Here is a 20,267-nt window from a genome sequence, read left to right on the forward strand (position 1 = left end):
GGGAAGCTGCTTCCAGTGTACATTCTGTACATTCAGAAATGTTTGTGGGGACTTTCCAGCTTTGAGACTTTGTGAAAGGGCTTGTGGTTACTGCTTATCTCAATAACCCCACATTTCTCACAGGCTGAAAATGGATCAACATTTCACAAAATCTCCCTGTTCTTTCCACCTCTGAGTGGGCGGTGGGGATGGGGGTGGGGGACGCAGGGAGAGACAAAATAAAAATATCAACATCCACAGCTTGTCTGCTTGGCTCTGGGTGGTAATCTAAAGACACAGCGAATTGGGGCGCTCGGCACAAGCTTTTACCCCTTCTCTTTTGTGTAGTCTTTGCCACCTCACTTTGCAGCAGTCACCTGTGAGGTGCTTTGTAATGTTGTGACATGTTGGAGCTACATCAAGTGCAGTAATTGTTGTTATTGAGGCTCTGTGTGTTGTGTGGCCTGTGCTGGTGCCTGGAATTTCCCCTGTGGAGCACTGCAGTGTGACTGACGGTCCTTCCTCTCTCACTTCTGGCATGGCTTCGTTTTGAGCTATTGTGAGCTGATTATTTCCTTAGCCTCTATCCGGTCCCCTCCGTCTGCAGAGGCAGATACTAGCTGTCAGAGATAGTTATATTTACAAAGCTCCCCCACCACCTCCCCTGCGCCTCCAATCCCCCACCGCTGTGCATGTTCTCTGTATGTTTTAGATGTTGTACAACAACAATTTGCATTTACACAGCGCCCCTCACGCAGGGCAGCGTCCCAGAGCGCTTGACATAGTGGAGCACAACGCTGAATGGGGGGGAGTGGGGAGGTGACTGTAAGCACGGTCGAAGAGTAAGGAAGAATGAGGCAAGGCGGAGGGAGGGATAGAGGAAGAGCGTTCCAGAGTTTGGGGCCATAGTGGCTGTAAGTGTGGCCATTGATGGTGGAACGGAGGGCACGAGGGACTTGCAGGAGACCAGATCCCGGAGTCAGTTGAGCGGAGGCAGCGGTTAGTAGATTGTGGGGTAAACAGTTCAGAGGGGTCGGGAGGTGCCAGGGGGGATTTGAAATCGCCCTTAATGTCATTAATGTCTACCTGAGCAGGCAGAGGGGAGCTGAGCATAACGTCTCATCCAAATGACCAAGTTGTCCGTGTCTCATGGAGTGTCTGGAAATAAGGGATGGCGGGGATGTTTCTTTCAGCAGTGTTCTAATGTGTGGTTTTTGGAACTTAATTTAGCCGTGCAAGGTTAAAGGAGCCATTTATGTGATTTGGCTGGACCTTGAGACTGCCTTGTGTAATGGTGCTGAGATGTGAAGGGCAGAGAGGGACCTGAGGGAGGCTCAGGGTGAACACTCCCATTTTTTAATCAATCACATATTATGATTTTTGTTCACAGAGCCTTACAAAGTGGCATTTTCTCTTCTCTCAACTGTCTCTCCCCCCCCACTCCCACATACAGTTGTGGATTAAGTGACCAAATTATTATTATAAATTTTTGAAGGAATTATTACCCCAGATAAGCAATCCGACGATCGACTAACAACCAAGTTCTTACTTCCTGCTAATAAACAGAGGCATGCAGAGTAAGAAAACTTGCCCAACATTTTGCCCTGCCAGGAATCGAACACAAGTTTTCTCGCTTGCGAGGCGAGTGCTTTAACCACTAAGCTACAGGACTGCACAATATTTGTTAGGTCAGGGTATCAAGGGATACAGGGCAAGGGCGCTTATTTGTAGTTGAGGTACAGATCAGCTATGATCTTATAGAATAGCAGAACAGGCTCGAGGAGTTGAATGGCCTCCTCTTGTTCCTATGATCTCTTTCCCCGACACAGTTAGCGCTTCTCAGAACTTTGCTCCCTTGTCCTCCTTACTCTTAAAATGAGGTGTCTCCCCCCCAGCACACAGTCTCCTACTCTGGGTCCGTCTCTCCAGAGACTGGAACCCCTCTCAATGTTCCCTTCTTTGCACAATCTCCAGGGGTTTGAAAGTACATGCTTGATGGCACCCAGCCACCACTTGACTTGTTTGTTTCCTTTACTGTTGAGCCTTGGTTCTCAGCCCTTCACCTGCTTCTCAATCTGAGGAAACGGTGTTTAAGCACATGCTACACTTGGCTCAATAACACGTGGCACACCGGGGGAGGGGCAGGACTTTGCGGGTTAACTCTAGCAGCCCCCGGCTTGAGTTGAGTGCTTAACTTTGTTACAGTTCGATTGGCTTCAATGAATCTCTTCAGCCTTGGGGGAGAAACCTGCAACGTTTCTGTGGTTTGTGTAGATCTTCTAAGGCCGGAGTTGGTAGCTTAAAGCGGTTACTTGGAAAGTACCGCAGGTTATTTTTGTTTGGTAGCAAGTCAGCTTGATGTATTTATTTAACTATCCTCCGTGGGTGTGGGGGGAAGGTAAGTGGGGTCTCCTTGGAGCTGAACTGGCTCCAAGGTGATATGCCTGGCAATGGAATGTCGGGATTGAGCCATCCCTCTGCGACGGTCACCTGTCCGGATCCTGAGCCAGATTCCAGGGCAGTTCTGATGACGGCCCAGCCCAGCCTGACTCATCGGCAGGATCTAGAAAGGTAGACCAGTCTTGAGGACAGGGAGTCATCCTACTCAGCTCTTGTTAACCCTGCAAGTGAAAGCCCTAACTGGTAGGGTGGTGATCCCAACTGGATGAGCAACGGGAAAGCTTGCAATATCAATGGCAAGCTGTGCAGTTTTAGCTGGTTAGACTCCAGCAGTTACCCCAACGCACACTTTGGGCTCCCCCCAAGCCTTGGCTCTTGCCAACCTGCACCTAATACTTTCTGGAATTGGTTAAGCAGGATGCCTCCCGCCAGGGAGAGAGAGTGCACATTCCATTCCAAAATCTATCTCTGGGATTTCCATGTGTAGGTGGGTTGCATGGAAATCTCAGCGTGGTTTGGAGACTCTTAAGCATAGTGATGTGTTTCTGTGTGTGTCAGACACAGGGCTAACAAACAAAATTGTCTAACAAGTGTTTAGCGAGCTGCTCAGAGCAGCAGTGGAATACGCTGAAAGGAAATCTTATTGCAAGAGTAGTTTTAAATCTTTACCATGTGTGTATCTTTGTGATAATAATAATCATAATCCTTTCACTTAATATAGTGCCTTATCACGTCTTCAGGGCGTCTCAAAGCGCTTCACAGGATATACTTTAAAGTGAATTGACTGTATATTTTGTGGACAAAACAAGGCCATCAATTGCGCACAGCAGTGAGTGTCCCACAAACAGTCCCGATGTTACCTTTGCTCTTGTGGAGCAGTCCAGAGCAGTGATTGGGTTGTTATTCTGACTGTTCTGTGACGCCGTGTGTTGGTGGCCGGCGTGTGCTGAGCGCTGGGAGCCTGCAGAGTGAGTTGATTTCAATAATAAGGCCTGTCCTTGCTGTGCTGGTTTCATCAGCTCTCCATGGGAGCCGAGAAGTGAAATTATAATAATAAATATTATCCTTCCAATTAAAAAAGGGCTTTATCACATTGTTGAACATCTCAAAGTACTTTGCAGCACATATGTGTGTGTGTATGTGTGTGTGTATATATATATATACTGTATAGTGACTGTGTATTTTGTAGACAAACCCAGCAGCCAATCTGCCAGTGTGCCACAAACAGCCATGAAGTAAGCGAATGATCAGTTTTATCCACCGGATAGATTATTGGCCTGAATTCAGTTCTTTTCACACGGGATAATGTCTCCAAGCTTACAGATACGCTGTGGATCACTGAGTGAGGTAGAACGGGTGGGTGGGGTGGGTGAAGGCACTGACCACAAACACAGACAGCGAGGGTCAGCACCTTGGGACATCCTCCCAATGTGAAAGGCACCAACAAATGTAATTTTGTTGCTGTTTGCTGTTTCAGGAGTGTTTTGAAGCCAGAGAGTGAGTGAGCAAGAGGAGCGAACGTTAACCCAAGCCTGACCCTACTGTGGGATCTTGTTTTGAATGGCTTATGCTTCTGCTTTTCCTCAGTCAGTCCGCTTTTTAATCTCAGTCGTGCTTTTTGGCAAGCCAGGAAGTGCAGACCAGCTGTTCTGTGCACTGCCTAACACCTGCTGGGTCGGAGCGGGAAGCATAAATGACCTGGTTCAGACTTCTGTCCAATACCATAGCCTCCTACCTCCGGGTGATCCAGCCCAAATCCCAAATCCCTCATGATTTCAACCTTCAGACCGGTCGGTGCCTTAAAAATTAAAATGGAGACAGAGTTGTGGCACCTTCTATTATTCGATCTTCATTTGCAAGCTGTTTTTTAACCCTTTTTAAGAACAGTGGAAAAAAAAGTTTCCAAATTAGCATCGAATTCAAGAGATTTGCCGCAAATTTGCATCAATTGTTTTAATGTTCAGACGCTTACTCTCTGTGAATGAGTAACGTTTACAGTTCTGGAGAGACAGCTGCTCTTTACCAGTAAATGTTGGTGTGTTGGGGGTTTACCATGGGTTACTCTCATCATTGTAGCTGGGTGCCAGAGGACAGAGAGATGGTTTACTATGAGTCACTCTCCTGAGTTGCCTGGTATGGGTTTTATAAACATCGATAATACTTTAACACCAACGAATACTCTCCATCCTGCAGCCCTGATTTTACACCAGGCACTCTGCATTGTACAGACTTGTTTGAAAACCATTCATCTTATTGCACTTTATCCATTGCCAATCTCAAAGAGCTTCAAGCAATTCCTGGCAAGTGTAGTGACTATAGGCAAACGTGGCAGACATTTTATGACATCAAAGTCCAAACGGGTGATATAAATTGGAGGATCGTTGGCCGGGACACAGTGTTGAAACTCCCCTTCCTTTTCCAATTGTATTGCGGCATCTTCGGCCACTAACAGTTTTGTTTTAGTCGATCAAGACTTCTGGCTTTTCTGTGATCTCCACTGCCAGTGTTTGGAGATCACAAACAATTCTAGCATGTGTATATGGTATGTATGTGTGCACCCACAACTTAGAAGCGGTATTTGCTCAAAGGTGTCCCCACTTGCCCTCTTTGACCGCACCTTTGGTCACCCTCCTACCCCCTACCCTTCCTGCCCTCCACCCCTCCTGATCCCAAGCCCCAGCTCGTGTCCAAATCCCTGATTGTCCAGAGCCTTGGACAGAACCTGTCCAGAGCCTCCCGACATGAAAGGCGCTGTGTAAATGTATATGTTGTTGTTTAACATATCGTTGAATGGGCAGGTGGGAACTGGGTTTAATGTCTCATCCAAAATACATGCTACCTCCAACAATGCAGCAATCGTGTCCTACCACCACCACCCCCCCACCCCCCAACCACAGTACTTCACTGGAGTGTCAGTGACTTGAACCTCCAACCTTCTGATCGAGAGGCGAGAGTGACTAAATGTGTCTAATTTTACTTTCTCTGTATGTTGCAGTATGATGCTGTTCCCATTCAATCCAGTGTGGTGCTCTGCTCACGCCCCTCTCCACCCATGGTGAGAACTCAGTCTGACTCCAGCACCCCGCCTGCCGTCACGGGCACCAGCATGGACAGCAGCGCGGCCCAGCCCAGGCCGGCCGTCAGCTCGTTACCGCAGGCAGCGGCACCGGCTCAACCACACGCGGGGCCGAGGCAACCGGCGGCCACACACACGCAACAATCACGGAAGAAACGGCCCGAAGACTTCAGGTTTGGCAAGATCTTGGGCGAAGGTTCTTTCTCCACGGTAAGTACGCCGCAGGCTTAATGGCGTTTCACAGCGTTTCAGCCCAGGCCAGACTTAAACAAACAAGTTGTGTGGATGTGTTCTGTTGTCAAGCCTCCCTCCCCCTGTGTTATCCGTGCTCGCTCGCACTTAATAGGTACACACTTTGGGGGCTTGTGCTGAGCTGTGACTGCTGCCATATTCGGGCTCTAAAGCACTGGACCCTAAAGTCCATTGCATCCATTTGGTGCATCCTAAAATAAAACAAAATGCTCCTCCATCGCTCCAACCTCAATCGCTTCTGTCACTAAACAGCTACTTAATTCCCTCTTGAATTTGCTGACACAGTTTGCCTCCCTGAGTAGCCAATTTCCCTATTTGCTCTCTTTTTGTCTCTCTCTCCATTCACTTATTCTTTGTCTGGCTTTATCTCTCTCTCTCTCTCTCTCTTTCTGCCTATCTCATTCTCTCTTCCCTCCTCGATGCCTCCCCCTCCCCCAATCAAATAACCTGCCGACACTGGCTGTCTGGCCTGACACAGGAAGAATGCACGCTTTAGGTTTGATTACCCGGACAGAATTTTAAGAATGCGGTTGGACCAGTTGAATGGATTTTGGATTTAATGCACATGGGGTTGTGTGCACTGCCCGTCAGACTGAGAGACCATGGCCTCAGCTGCACTTTACACAGACACCTTCATGTTCTAGCAGCTTGGGATGTTCTCCCGACGTGAAAGGCGCTGAACAAATGTCATTTATTTTGTTTGTTGTTGTTATCATGAACCAGAAATCTACTCCAGCGTTTTCCACAGATTTCAACTAAAACTCAATCCCCAACCCTCAACCCAGAACAACTGGTCATTGCCTGAAAATAATAATCCTTGCATTCGATATTGCACCTTTTCTTTCCAGCAAGATTCCAGTCTCAAAGCGCTTCAAGATTCACTGGAAAGTGTAGTGACTATGTGTTTTGAAGACAAACACATTTACAAGATAATCCTGATAATCCTTGTATTTGATCCAGCACCTATATAATGGAAATGCCTCAAAGCACTTCACAGAAAATGATTAAGTGTAGGGACTGTGAATTTGTAGAATAACACAGCAGCCAATTTGCATATAGCTGGTTCCCACAAACAGCCATGAGGTGAATGACCAATTTATCTGGGGATAAATGCCAGTGTCACTCCCCACATTGGGGTATTGTGTGCCATGTGTTAGCCCTCAGCCAACACGCGTGTTATGCCCCATGTGAAAACACGTGTGTACAGAGGGAATTACAGCTGGCTTTAATAATTAAAGGATCTGTGTATTTAACACAGTACTTATTTGTTGCAGTGAAATGTTGGTGTGTGTGGTGTCTCGCTGACCCCCGGCTCTGTTTGTTTGCAGGTTGTGTTGGCGCGTGAGATTACCACTGGGAAAGAATATGCCAGTAAGTGACCGCGTTCCTCCTCCCCTCAGTCCCTGGTCAGTTTCTAATCAGATGTCCAGAATGGGGTTAGAGTTCAGTTCAGTGTTGGCAGCAGTACACAGCAGAGCACACAGCAGAGCGAAGTACTTGACTTTACCCACACTCCTGAGGTGCCAGCGTCATGACGAGATTGGAGCCGTGTGTAACCCCTCAGCCCACACGTGCGTTATGCCCTGTGTGAAAATGTGTGTGTACACAGTGAATTACAGCTGGTTTCAATAATAGTAAAGAATTCTTGTATTTGATAAAGCACCTTTTTGTGTCGTCAAGACGTCTCAAAGTGCTTCAAATGATTAGGCTTTTAATGACGCTGTTAACCAATGACGAGGCTGCTGGTAGTGGGAACCTGTTCAGAGAAAGGGTTAAATGCTGTTCGTGTTAGCCAAGGTGAAGATGTTATTGACTGGATTGAAACACTGGGAGAACAGATGTGACCCCAAAAGGGTGACTCCTCTCCCCTTTAATAATAATAATCCTTGCAATTGATATAGCGCCTTATCTCGTCTTCGAGACTTCTCAAAGCGATTCACAGAATATACTGCAAAGTGGAGCGACTGTATATTTTGTGGGCGAAATGCGGCAGCCAATTACGGACAGCAGTGTCTCACAAACAGTCGTGGATTGAGTGACCACATTTTTTTTGTTGAAGGGCTTATTACCCCAGAAAGCAATTCACCAATCGACTAACAACTGGGTTCCTGCTTACTGCTAGGTAAACAGAGGAGTGTGGAGTGAGGAAACTTGCCTAAGGTTTTGCCCTGCCCGGGAATCAAGCCTAGGTCCTCTCGCTTGCGAGGCAAGCTCTCTAACCACTGAGCTACAGGACTCCATATAACCACCCTGTTCTAAGCTGAGGCGTTGTGGGTTGGCGCTCTCACTAAGTGCTGCTTTCTTTCCTCTGTAGTTAAAATCCTGGAGAAGCGACACATCATCAAGGAGAACAAGGTGCCATACGTGACCAGAGAGCGGGACATTATGTCACGGCTGGATCAGCCTTTCTTTGTAAAACTCTACTTTACCTTTCAGGATGATGAAAAGCTCTGTATCCTTCCTGTTCCTGTCCGGAAACTCGGCCAAATCCGTCAAGTTCAGATACCCACGGCTTGTGCTCAGGTTGTACAACTGGTCTATCCACACCTGAGTACTGTGTCCAGCTGTGCTCACTAACATCTGGAATACTGTATACACTTCTGGTCACTAATTACCTGGAGTGTACCTGGAGTACTGTGTCCAGCTGTGGTCACTAACACTACTGTGTCCAGCTCTGGTCAGGTCATGTCAAGTTAAGGCTCTTCAGTCTTGACAAGAGGTGTCTAGAGGGATCTTCTGGAAGTGTATAAAATGCTAAATGAGATAAAGTGCATCCAGAACAATACTCTCCGATATCCTGAGAGATTTTTCCATTGCGGGTATTCAATGCTCTGTCTGGACCTGTTTGTGTGCTGTACAGGAGACCAGACCTTGGTCCTTAACGTGAATTCAGATTTTGGCCTCAGCTATGCTAAAAATGGAGAGCTGCTCAAATACATTCGGAAGCAGGGCTCGTTCGATGAGAACTGCACACGATTTTACTCTGCTGAGATCGTCTCAGCACTAGAATACTTACATGGGATCGGGATTATACACAGGTAAGGATCAGAGCTGGTTTTACTGTCCTGCTTGTGAGAGGGGCTGATTATCAGGTCAATGGCTCACGGCCCCAGTCGCAGCTCCATAAAGTGGGGATCCCACAGTCCTACCTCATGCAATGTGCAAAGCAGAACGTCACAGAGATTGTGAGTAGGTAGCAGTGTTTAAAAGGGAAACAGATAAGGTAGTTGTTGGTAGGCTGTTTCCACCGGTTGGTGAGTCCAAAACGAGAGGGTATAAATATGACAGCCAGTGGAAGAGCCAACAGGGAGTTTAGGAGGAACTTCTTCACATAAGAGGATGGTGAGAATGTGGAAGTTGCTGCTGGAAGCTGGAGCAAAATACCTTAATATATTTAAGAATACACAATCCTACAAAGAGGGAAGCATAGTAGAGGGGGGAATGGGAGAGGTGGAGGATAAACACCACATGGACTTGTTGGGCTGAATGACCTATTTCCGTGTGGTTTCCCTCTGTATAATTATATGAATGGCCGCCTGTTTCTTTAAAGAAAATTACTCCGCCACTTATCCCGGTGTCAGCATTGCCCCTACGCCACAATTCCCCCTTAAAGGTCGTGTGTAGGCCGTGGCTTGCTCACTGTACAGGAAAGCTATTGTATTGTCTTATGTCCACATCATTTTTTTGGAGGCATTTTCCACCTCCCCAGACCGGTGCCCCACCTCCCCTCACCTCGCTCTCACCCTTTGTAATCCCCACAGCAAAGAGCAGATTCCCAGCCGCTCAGTGTAGTCAGTCCATCTGTATGATAATAATCCTTGCGTTTGATATAGCGCCTTATCACATCGTCGAGACTTCTCAAACACTTCACAGAATATACTGTAAAGTGATTGGGCAAAACACAGTGTCCCACAAACAGTCATAGATTGAGTGGTCTTTTTTGGGGGGAGGGATTATTACTCCTAGAAAGCAATCCGCCAATCGATTAACAACTGGGTTCCTACTTACTGCTAGGTAAACAGAGGCATGTGGAGTAAGGGAACTTGCTTATGCTTTGCTCCGCCCATGAATTGAACCTGGATCATCTCACTTGTAAGGCTTGTGGTTTAACCACTATATTACAGGGACCAGAACCATTAGCCACAAAAGGGATAGACTCAGCAGCTGCAACTAACCTTTTCTGCTGTACCTCTTACAGGGACCTTAAACCGGAGAATATTTTACTCAGTGAGGACATGCACATTCAGATCACAGATTTTGGAACAGCAAAAGTATTGCCTTCAGATACTACACAAGGTGAGCGCCCACTCTCAGTGACCAGTCATTCTCCAAGCCACGAACAGCCAGCCAGAGACCCAGAGTCCGGCATCGGAGAAGTTTAGAGCACGGGAACATAGGAATTGCTGGAGGAAAAAAGACCGAAGACCATCTGGTTTGCCTTCTTACCATCCTGGCAGTCGCTTCCTACAATAATGGAGCTATTGTTGATAGCAATTAATTCTGTTTGGATTAGCCTACAACACAGTGGAAAGTTTTGGGAACCTTAGATTGAAAAGTTTCCTTGGTTCTTCCAAGCCATACTACACTAAATAGCCATCCTGTCCTCGCCAGCTCTCAGGGAAATTCTCCTTTTATTCTCAGGAGTTGATGCGGTGCAGGGATGGTGGGAGTGATTTGCAGAGGGTGGGTGGTGGGGTGGGGGCTGACAGTGGGGAGTGAGGAACCTGCAGTAAGGTGAGGGAGGGCAGGACAGTCGGGTTGGAGGAGATTATGGATGTGGTGGGGTGGGGGGGTAAATTCCCAGCCGGAGCTGGCTTTTGGAGCTCACTCCCTGTAAAGACGTGGGTTAACCCTGTCAGTGCCAGGCAAGCGAGGGCTCCCAGTGGGTGCTGTGGTTGATGGGCTCTTGTTTGTTTATATTTTTGCAGCACGAGCAAATTCCTTTGTGGGAACGGCACAGTACGTCTCCCCTGAGCTGCTGACTGAGCAATCTGCCTGTAAAAGGTAATGGTATGCCCTGCGACCTGGTCTCTCCGCTCTCACACCATCCTGTCCAACTCCTCTGGGAGTTCACATCAGCTCCTGTACTGCAGGAATCAGCAAGTCCGGCACAGAGGGACCTTTTACAGTGTAAAAGGCTGTTTGGCCCATTCCCTGTGTAAACTCTGGGCCTTCAGTCCCACTCTATACTCTCTTGTAGGTTTAAGTGCAATGGGACGCTATCCTGAGAGGCGCTATATAAATGCAAGTTCTTGTTATAGATTCACTTTTGAAAGCTATGATGGATTCCCTCTTTATTCTGTCCCTGACGGTTTTTAAAGGCAGTCGTTGCTCCCAGCGCTTGTTGAGTGATTGTCTGGGGAGGGGGATTCTGCTGGGATCGTCCCTGATCGAGCACTAGCACTGGGTTGGGGGGTAGAGAGCTCTCTCTGTCACAAGGGAGTTGTGGCTATGGCCACCAGGAGACGCCCAACATCTAATTGAGTCACTTCATTCCTGTCCCTTCCTGTGAGAAAGCACCTGACACCCCGCCCCCAGCCCATAGCATAGGGCAGATGCTTCACTTGACCTGTGGCATAGCGTGTTCCCCACCTCAACTTACTCCTAAAGCGTGGCAGCTGATTGTAACATTTCTTTTGAATTAATTGTAAAGATTCCACCCTTTGGATCTCCATCCCACAGTCACCCTCTCCTCCCAACCCTCCCTGCCTTCCACCCCTCCGATGTCAAACCCCAGCTCGGGTGCAAACCCTTCACTGTCCAGCGCCTTGGGACATCCTCCCGACGTGAAAGGTGCTGTGTAAATGTCATTTGTGTTGTTGTTAATGAACATTGTGTGTGTGTGTTTTGTCGCCCTGCAGTTCTGACCTCTGGGCTCTTGGCTGTATTATATACCAACTGGTTGCTGGGCTGCCACCATTCCGAGCTGGGTAAGCCTTGATCCCGAGTTCCCATCCCAGCTCCCTGTGGCAGCATTTTAATTCCAGGAAAAGGCTGAGCTTCTCGTTAAAAGTGGAGAGTGACCGGCTGAAGGGAACAGCTTAGCTGTGAGCCAGGGCAGACCGGAGGCCTCTGCAGTGTCAATGCCTCTGATTCTGTCAGGTTGGAGGCTGAGGTCAGCGAGCAGCTAACTCCTGCCCCGGCTGAGACCAGCTGACGCAGTGCAGGCCGAGAACAGAGCTTGGAAATTTCCTGGTCTGTAGCTCAGTGTCGTTCACACCAAACTAACTGACGAGTGGGGAGAAGGGGGAGGCAGATAGAGTCATGGTACAGACAGACAGCTGGCGGTGAGGCCCCAGCCCTGTCTGACCCACTGTGGATTCCAAGCACTCAGTCCTGCCCGGAATCTCTGACATCTTCACTGAATCCTTCAATTAGTGGAGCAGCAGGAAGTGCCCTGACCTTCATCACTTGTTTGTTTCTAGCCCCTCAGGAATGACGAGCAGGTCACAGGCCTCTTCAGCTGGTTACAGTCTAACCCGGTGACGGTGATGAGCTGCTCAGTTACTGGCAGTTATTTCACACCATTTTTCCATCAATATTTTCTCTCCTCTCCCAGAGGGGTGACATTTTACCTCTTACCCTCTCCCTCACAACTCGCCCCCCACCTCCCCCAAATCACAATTCCCCCCCCCTGAATGGCCTCCTGCTGTTCCTATATATATATATATATAATATATATATAATATGTTCCTTGACACTTGTCTAAAGTCTCTCACATCAAGGGGATGTCATCCACTGCTTCACACTTGGCTGAAGACAGGGGTGGGGAGAGCTGGCTTACAGCCCGGGTTGAAGATAGGATTATGAGGTGGGCTGTGTGGGTGCTGTTCGAGGGCGGGGGTGGCATTGCGCAGCTGAGCGGGATGTGTATCCTCAGCGCCTGCTGATCACTTCTCTTCCCACAGAAACGAGTATCTGATATTCCAAAAGATCATTAAGTTGGATTACGAATTCCCCGAGAAGTTTTTTCCAAAAGCTAAAGATTTAGTAAAGAAGCTTCTGGTAAGTCATTGGGGTGGGGGGCCGTGGCACAACCTTACATCTCATCCAGTCCATACTTATTACAAGTTATACTGTAAAGTGAATCTGTGTGATGTAGGCAAACCCGGCAGCCAGTTTGCACACAGCAATGTCCCACAAATAGTCAGGATGTGACTTTGCTCTGATAGCCATGTGCAGATTTTAAGTGGATTTTATCTGTGGGATTGTCAGCCAGGATTTTATGTAATTCAATGAGGGCAGGTGATGGGGGTGGGGGGATTGTCCCACACTGGGGTGTGGGGGGGAGGAGAGGTGGGGTATGTCGACTGGGGAAGGAGGGAGGGAAATCGAATGGGAGGATTTGTTTCACTTGTTAAAAAATAACGAACTTGTATCAGCTTGACGTTAATTCTGGACTAAACTCTTCCCCACTCCCTCCCTGCCTTCCCCCCTCCTTTCACCTCCTCCCTTCACCATCTGCTCCCTCTTCCCCCCCCACGCCCCTCCAATTCCAGGTGTTGGAGCTCACGAAGCGTCTGGGCTGTGAAGAGATGGGGAGCTACACACCCCTCAAAGCTCACCCATTTTTCGAGGCAATATCCTGGGAGAATCTTCACCTCCAGACGCCTCCCAAGCTCACCGCTTACCTGCCAGCCATGTCCGAGGACGACGAGGATTGCTATGGCAATGTGAGTGCCCCCAGAGCGTGTTGCTCTGGTCGCTGTGAGGTCCTCCCGGGGCAAGGCTTTGGGCGGGAGTTTGTGTTCCAGTAAGAACATAAGAATTTTCTGGCGAAAGAAGAGCAAGGTCCATCCAGTTCACATTCCACGATCCTGGCAGTTGCTTAACAGGTTGTGTCCCAAACTATATACTGTCTGCCCAGATATTATTCCCCAACAGAAATCTGTCTCATTTGTTCTGGAAACAAACAACACTTTCTGCTTCCACCATCTGACCAGAGCTGACGTCTCCCTCTCTCTCCCTCCCTGCAGTACGATGATCTTCTCAGCCAGTTTGGTTGTATGCAAGTGGCCCCCTCGATCTCCACACAGTCGCCGTCGCCCCCAGAGCCCAGCCCCCCCCAGCGCTCGGACAGCAACATCGAGCAGTACATCCACGACCTGAACGACAACTCTTTCGAGCTGGACCTGCAGTTCACAGAGGAGGACAAGAGGCTACTGCTGGAAAAGCAGGCCAACAGAAACCCGTGGTAGGGGCTTCAGCCTCCCTCTTTCCCTCCGTCCTCACACACTCCGTCTCTCACTTCGGCCTCGCACACACCACTCTCCCTCCTTCATCCTCACACACTCCCTGCGTGTTTGTTTACAATCTGGAGTAGACAAACAACCAGTTGGAGCAGGCAGTCTAACCCTGCCTTATTATAGAAAGAGGAAACACTGGTTCTATGGGATTGTGACCTGAAATCTGAAAAGTTATCTCCAAATGAAGTGGCCATTAGCTGCTGCTGTCTGTTACACACTCAAGAGTCGCTGGTAACTGAGGACTTTTCTTTTCAAGGCACCAGTTTGTAGAAAACAATTTAATTCTGAAGATGGGGCCAGTTGATAAAAGAAAGGTACGTGACTGCTAACTGTCCCCGGTCGGGAGGGTGTGGGGGGGTAAATATCTGTGATAAATCTGCGTAGTGTGTCTTTCTCTGACTGTGTCTGTGCCCCTCTCTCTCTCTTTTCTCTGACTCAGTGTGTGCATGTCAAAGTTTTAAATGAAAGCACTAATTACACTTTTAATTTGATTAACAAATGATTCAATATTAATTACTCGGTTAATGATTCAACTCGTAGAAAGAGGGCATTCAGCCCATCGTGCCTGTGCCAGCTCTTTGGAAAGCTACCCACTCCCCTGCTCTTTCCTCATTTTTTTGCAAATTTATTCTTTCTAAGTACCTGTTGATTGAGTTAATTGCTTAATTTACCGATGATTCAATTAACTGTAATTTACTTCTTTAAATCTTTAATTTCAAGGTTAAACTCTTGTTAAAAGCATTAGAGCTGGAGCCGGTATATCTTAATGTTTAAGAGGGAACAGGAGCTTCTGCTCCCCAACCCCGGCTCTCGGCCCAGCCCCGAAGCGCGTGGCCGTGCGTTCCCCTCCCCCAGGGCTGTGACTGTGTTTCTGTTCCTAGGGCCTCTTTGCCCGGCGTCGGCAGCTACTGCTCACCGAGGGACCTCACCTCTACTACGTGGATCCCGTCAACAAGGTCCTGAAAGGCGAGATTCCCTGGTCCCAGGAACTGCGCCCAGAGCCCAAGAATTTCAAAACCTTTTTTGTTCATACAGTAAGTCCCAGCATTACAAACCGGGCAATGTTAAAGGCTAAAGGGGGAGAGAGAGCAGGGAATGGGGTTAGAGTAGAGAGCTCCAGTGGGGGAGCGATCCCCAGCACAGACACGATGGGGAGAGAGTGAGCAGGAAATGGGGGTTAGAGTAGAGAGCTCCAGTGGGGGAGCGAGCCCCAGCGCACACACGATGGGGAGAGAGTGAGCAGGGAATGGGGGTTAGAGTAGAGAGCTCCAGTGGGGGAGCGAGCCCCAGCACAGGATGGAGTTGAAGTGTGGGCGGGAGGGGTGGGTTCGTGGGTGTGAGAAGGGAGCCTTGTTGTGGCCAAGCCTGGGTGTGGTTGTGAGTCAGAGGGTGTGTGCGAAGGACACTAACTGTGGCTATCTCCTGCCTTGTGCCTTCAGCCTAACCGGACATATTACTTAATGGATCCCAGCGGCAACGCCCACAAATGGTGCCGGAAGATCCAGGAGGTTTGGCGACGGCAATACCAGAGCGTGTAGAGCCATGCCGCGTCCAGCATCGGCAGCCAGGCCTCTGCCCCGCCGCCCTGGACTGGCCAGCCATCTCGCTGTGGCGCGGCAACAAGAGACCTCCCTCCCCTGGCCCACACGGCCCTTCCCCTGGCCCACACGGCCCCTCCCCTCACTCCTCCCACAACAAATGACCTGCGATATGGGAGCAGAGGGAAAGCTCCAAGCTGTTTTATTTTTCCTCCTCTCCAGATGAACACGAGTGTAATCCAGGCTTTGCCCCCGGCTCTCTGCTTTTTGTTGAGGCTTCTGCACCCACCCCACCCCCACTCACCTGCGTGCGTTGGAGGCTTGGGAAGCCCCAACTCCAAGCAGGGCTTCCCAGTGACCCATCCCTCTCCTTCACGCTCACAAACAACCCATTCCATTTCCCCACGTCCCCGCTCGCTGTCACCGCCGGGGGAGGAGCGGAGTGTCTGCAAGTTTCTGTGTTAAGTTATTTAAGAGCCTCTTTGCCATCGCCATGACACCCCGAGTGGCTTCCCTTCAGTTGCGCTGACAGCAGGTTTACAGTAGTGTGTACGTACACAGGTGCTCATTTGCGAGCACGTGCAACCCCTCCCCGCCCTCTCCCCCCACACTCCCCGATCCAGTCCCCCTTCTCCTGTCCGAGTAAACGGGGAATAGCTGGAGTGCGACTGAGCGCAGATTAAACTCCGTATCCCTCGGAATGAGCTGCTGCCGATGTGGAACGTTCCAGACCAACTCCGCGTCCGTGCCACAGTGTTTCCGGAGCCGTGACCTCTCCCTGCGAAGACGAGGGGAGTAGCCGGGGCCAGGCCCGGAGAGTGGGGGCGATGGGTGGGCGGGGGAATTAGACAGCCCAAGATGGTGAGATTAAATGTCAGACATCCCGAGCATTCCTTCAGGAGCCAGGTCCCAGGGGCTCTTGGCTCAGATGTATACGCTTGAGGTACATTGGGGGTCTGTGAGTATGCGTGAGTGTTGAGTGTGAGGCTCCCCAGCGGGGGGGAAGTGGCAGGGTTGCCTTTGCTCTATGCCACTTGTCCACTTTACACAGGGAGGAGAGGGGGGCAGGACTGATTGGTGGGTCAGACTATCTCCGAGATCTGCTTCCCAGTATTCCCGGGTTTGTTGTGTCTTAAGGTGGGTGGTGTCTGGATCGGTGGCTTTTTAATGTTAAACAACATTAAGAGCCACAACACAAGAGACTATCAATGGCTTGTGGTGAGGTGCTGGGCCCCAGAGAGAAGGCTGTGGAGGGGTGGGGGGGATCTATCTTAAGTTCCAGCCCTCCCAGTATCAGTAAGTCGCTGGGAACACTCATCAGGTCAGGCAGCATCTATGGAGAGAAGGGATTTGAATGCAAGGACCCTTCCGGGTCCTTCTCTCTACAGATCCCTTCTCTCCATAGATGCTGCCTGACCTGCTGAGTGTTTTGTTTCAGATTTTGCCATCAGTGGTGGTTCATGGGTCTATGGAACCCAATAAGATTGGGAGTGTCTCCACCCAGTGGCCCAGGAGGTAATGACATGTAGAGCAGGCAGTAACAGTTATCAGTCCCCAACTCTGTGCTCAGTCACTGATCTCAGCCCTTGGGTGTGTGTGTCTCGGGAGTGGGGGGGTGTTGGGGGCAACAGTCTGTTCTCAGTCACTTGCCCCCCCCTCTTGCTGAAGTGTGTGCCTGCAGGGTTGGGGGGTGGGCTGTAAATAGCTCATCAACCCTCGCTGTCAAGACACACCGATTAGCAATGGCAGCACGGGGTGGGTGGGGGGTGGGGTGAGGGGACTGGCCACTTACACAAGAGGGTTTCCCCCAGGGGACTGGGCCACCAGTCAGTGAGTGACACATCACCTGTGGGACCAGGATACAAATTCCGTGCAGCCTGATCTGAACATGGGCTGGATTGTGGTGGGGTGTGGAGAGGAGCATTGAATTGGCACCAAATATCTACAATGGGCTGAGGGGTTCTCTGATTGACACTGAGGATCGTTCTGCTTCAAGTAAATGAAACATTGACTGACCTGGGCTGCCATTATTCCGCACCCCTGTAGGGAGTGGCCTCTGTGTGTGTGTGTATGTGAGGGGGGTGGTGGGTGGGGGTTGTATACAGATTAGGTTCTCTCGAAATCACTGATGTTCAGATTGTTTATGATTGAGAGTCGAGCGGCATCTCTAACCCGCTGACCTGGACATGCTCAGTGCTGCTGCCTCCTGTTGAAGATAATTTGTGTTTGGTCAAAGAGATGGGGTTTATACCTCTCCGGTGGGGGTGGGGGGCTTCCTGGGGGGGTGGGGGGTAAATTCACGGCCAGTAGATTAATTGAGCAATACACTGAAGAGATCACAGGGTATATTGGTAAGGGAACAGAATTAGTGCAGGTTGGCAGTAAATCGCTTCTCTTGTGAAGTCTATGTGTATCTCTATTCAGTGTCCAGTGTCAGGTGTTAGAGAAGTTCTGTAAATCGATCGCCGGTGTGTGGGCTCTCTGGCTGGGCGTCCTTTTATTGACGGAGGAGCGATCGACTGTGCGCCTCCCCTGGGTTTGCCTCAGTTTGTCTGTCGGGGGCCGGTGAGTGCTGGGCAGAGGCAGGCGTTTGCAGCCTGGTGAAGGCCGAGCGGATCATTTCCCCGGCTGGTCGACGTGTCTCGGGGCTGCCTGAACGCTTACACTAACCCGGCAGTCTCCAGCTCGCACATGGTTCTCGACCACCAGTTACAGTGACAGCTCAAAGCGGGGCACTGGCCACAAGCCCTTTCCTCCTGCCCAGTCACCATGTGGCTCAGCTTCCTGCCCTCACACAGCACATCACCGTATGACAAACCCCAGGAACAAGGCCAAGCCCTGGACTATTCAGCCTCTTAACCGCTGGGGGCCTGGCCTGAGCTGAGGGGCCTGTGTGTGGCTGTCTCCCTCCCGACACGATTCCAGAGACCAGTATCCACAATGAGAGCTAGAAATCATGATTGTTTCTTTCGACAGAGATGAGGAATTTCTTTCCCCTTCAACTCTCCCCTTAGCCCCCCTCTCCCCTCTGCCCTCCCCAGTCTCTCGCTTGCATGCTTCTTCCTAGGGGTTGTGTGATCGTCGTAATGGGTAACATTCTGTAAGATTCCCCGCTGGCCTCCCACCCATAGGCCCCGATGTACAGACAGCGAAGAGATGCTGACAGACATCTGAAGCAAGCAATGCAATATATTAGGGGACACGATTCGTGTTTTTTTTTGTATTTTTATTCTTGTATAAGGTGATTTGCTGGCTAATAGTAGCCTGTAGTTCAGTCTGTGTTATTTAAATTCTAATATATGAATTATATTTGGATTTAATTCATGTTCAGGGCCAATGTGTGTATGTGTTTGAAATGTACAGCCTTTGAATATGAATAATTATTGTAAACTATAATATTTTATGACTTTGTTTTCCAGCTTTATTATATAAATTTTCTATTTGGTCAATGATTTTAATCATATTTCTCATAATTTAATGAACCTGTTATATTTCTCTTTCCAAATATTTGTGCTTAGATGTAGCTCTCAATTATTGAATTCCCCACACGATGCTTGATAGTCCTGTAATTAAAGCATGTAGGTTGTAAGCGTACAAAAGCTACTGTTTCTCTGTCTTGCTTTGCTTCAGCTCCTGTGTCCTGGCTGGCACCAGTGGATCTGCCCACACACCTTCACCCAGAGAAACACAACTTGCTATTCACTGACCAGAAGCCGTGAATGAAACCAAACACAATTGTCTTGCCCTCACTAAGCCTGCCAGGGCAACAGTGAAGCCGTGACAATTGACACCGGTGCCCTCCTCTACGCCAGGCTAAGAGGGAGCAGGGAGAAACCAGCCAGACTTGCTGATCAGTAGCTGCCCACTGACATGCACCCCCTGCACATGTCAACAACTCTCACCCCAACGTCCGTGTCTTCCGATTGGGGTAGTCGGGCTGATTTGTTTTTCAGTTCATCGCCATGAGTAAGTGTATCCAAACCAGAGAGTCCTGTAGCTCAGTAGTTAGAGCACTCGCGTTGTAAGCGAGAGACCTGGGTTTGATTCCCAGCAGGGCGAAACCTTGGGGAAGTTTCCATATTCCACACGCCTGATAATAATCCCTCCCTCAAAAAAAAATTGGTCGCTTCAATCCAACACTTTGGGACGCTGCTGTGCGCAATTGGTTGCCGTGTTTCGCCTACAAATATACAGACAGTTCACTTTACAGTCTTCTGTGAAGCGCTTTTGAGATGTCTAGAAGACATGAAAAGCGCTATATCAAATTATTATTATTAGAGTATGTCACTTACATATGATATAATCGTTGAATTTTATATCACCTTATAATCTTGTCAAGACATCTCAAAAGAATTACTGTAAAATGCAGTAACTATTTTGTAGATGAACGTGGCAGCCCATATGCACACAGTGATGTCACGCAAACAACTACAACAACAAGATTACATTTGTATAGTGCCTTTCACATCGGGAGGACGTCCCAAGGCGTTGGACAGTGTACAGCATTTCAGTCCCGAGCTGGGGTAATGGGGGGGAGGGGAAGGTGGGTGGCCAATGGCATGGTTGAAGATGAAAGTCTTGAGGCAGGACTTGAAGGAGGCTAAGGAAGGAGTGAGGCGGTGTGACTGGGGGATGGAATTCCAGAGGTTGGGGGTAGAGTGATTGAAGACTCTCCCGCCAATGGTGGGGCGGGTGGGTTGGGGGACGTGGAGCAGGCCGGAGCCGGCTGAGTGGAGGGAACAGGCGGGTTGGTAGGGGGTTAGGAGGTCGCAGAGG

At 49.4% G+C, this 20,267-nt stretch overlaps 1 protein-coding gene and 1 non-coding gene across 3 annotated transcripts in view; both read left to right on the plus strand.

Annotated features, from left to right (window-relative positions):
• Nucleotides 1–19,229, plus strand: part of pdpk1a (3-phosphoinositide dependent protein kinase 1a) — a 41,666-nt gene extending 22,437 nt beyond the window's left edge. Inside the window, exons 2-14 of one of the 2 annotated variants that reach the window (XM_042341053.1) lie at nucleotides 5,375–5,665; nucleotides 7,036–7,078; nucleotides 8,022–8,159; nucleotides 8,601–8,745; nucleotides 9,906–10,003; nucleotides 10,636–10,711; nucleotides 11,569–11,637; nucleotides 12,616–12,712; nucleotides 13,207–13,380; nucleotides 13,684–13,901; nucleotides 14,210–14,267; nucleotides 14,835–14,987; nucleotides 19,122–19,229. In XM_042341053.1, coding sequence (XP_042196987.1) covers nucleotides 5,375–5,665; nucleotides 7,036–7,078; nucleotides 8,022–8,159; nucleotides 8,601–8,745; nucleotides 9,906–10,003; nucleotides 10,636–10,711; nucleotides 11,569–11,637; nucleotides 12,616–12,712; nucleotides 13,207–13,380; nucleotides 13,684–13,901; nucleotides 14,210–14,267; nucleotides 14,835–14,987; nucleotides 19,122–19,214 — 1,653 coding nt within the window. In that variant the 3' untranslated portion in view covers nucleotides 19,215–19,229. Of the gene's footprint in view, nucleotides 1–5,374; nucleotides 5,666–7,035; nucleotides 7,079–8,021; nucleotides 8,160–8,600; nucleotides 8,746–9,905; nucleotides 10,004–10,635; nucleotides 10,712–11,568; nucleotides 11,638–12,615; nucleotides 12,713–13,206; nucleotides 13,381–13,683; nucleotides 13,902–14,209; nucleotides 14,268–14,834; nucleotides 14,988–15,392; nucleotides 15,989–19,121 lie in introns of those variants that run through there. The other variant, XM_007905810.2, reaches the window with a different exon arrangement.
• Nucleotides 19,230–19,478: 249 nt separating this feature from the next.
• On the plus strand, nucleotides 19,479–19,550 carry trnat-ugu. Its single transcript has one exon. It is a non-coding gene; the product is annotated as a tRNA-Thr (tRNA).
• Nucleotides 19,551–20,267: the final 717 nt, after the last annotated feature.

The sequence above is a fragment of the Callorhinchus milii genome, unplaced genomic scaffold (genome assembly GCF_018977255.1).
Source record: "Callorhinchus milii isolate IMCB2004 unplaced genomic scaffold, IMCB_Cmil_1.0 Scaffold16, whole genome shotgun sequence".
NCBI lineage: Eukaryota > Metazoa > Chordata > Chondrichthyes > Chimaeriformes > Callorhinchidae > Callorhinchus > Callorhinchus milii.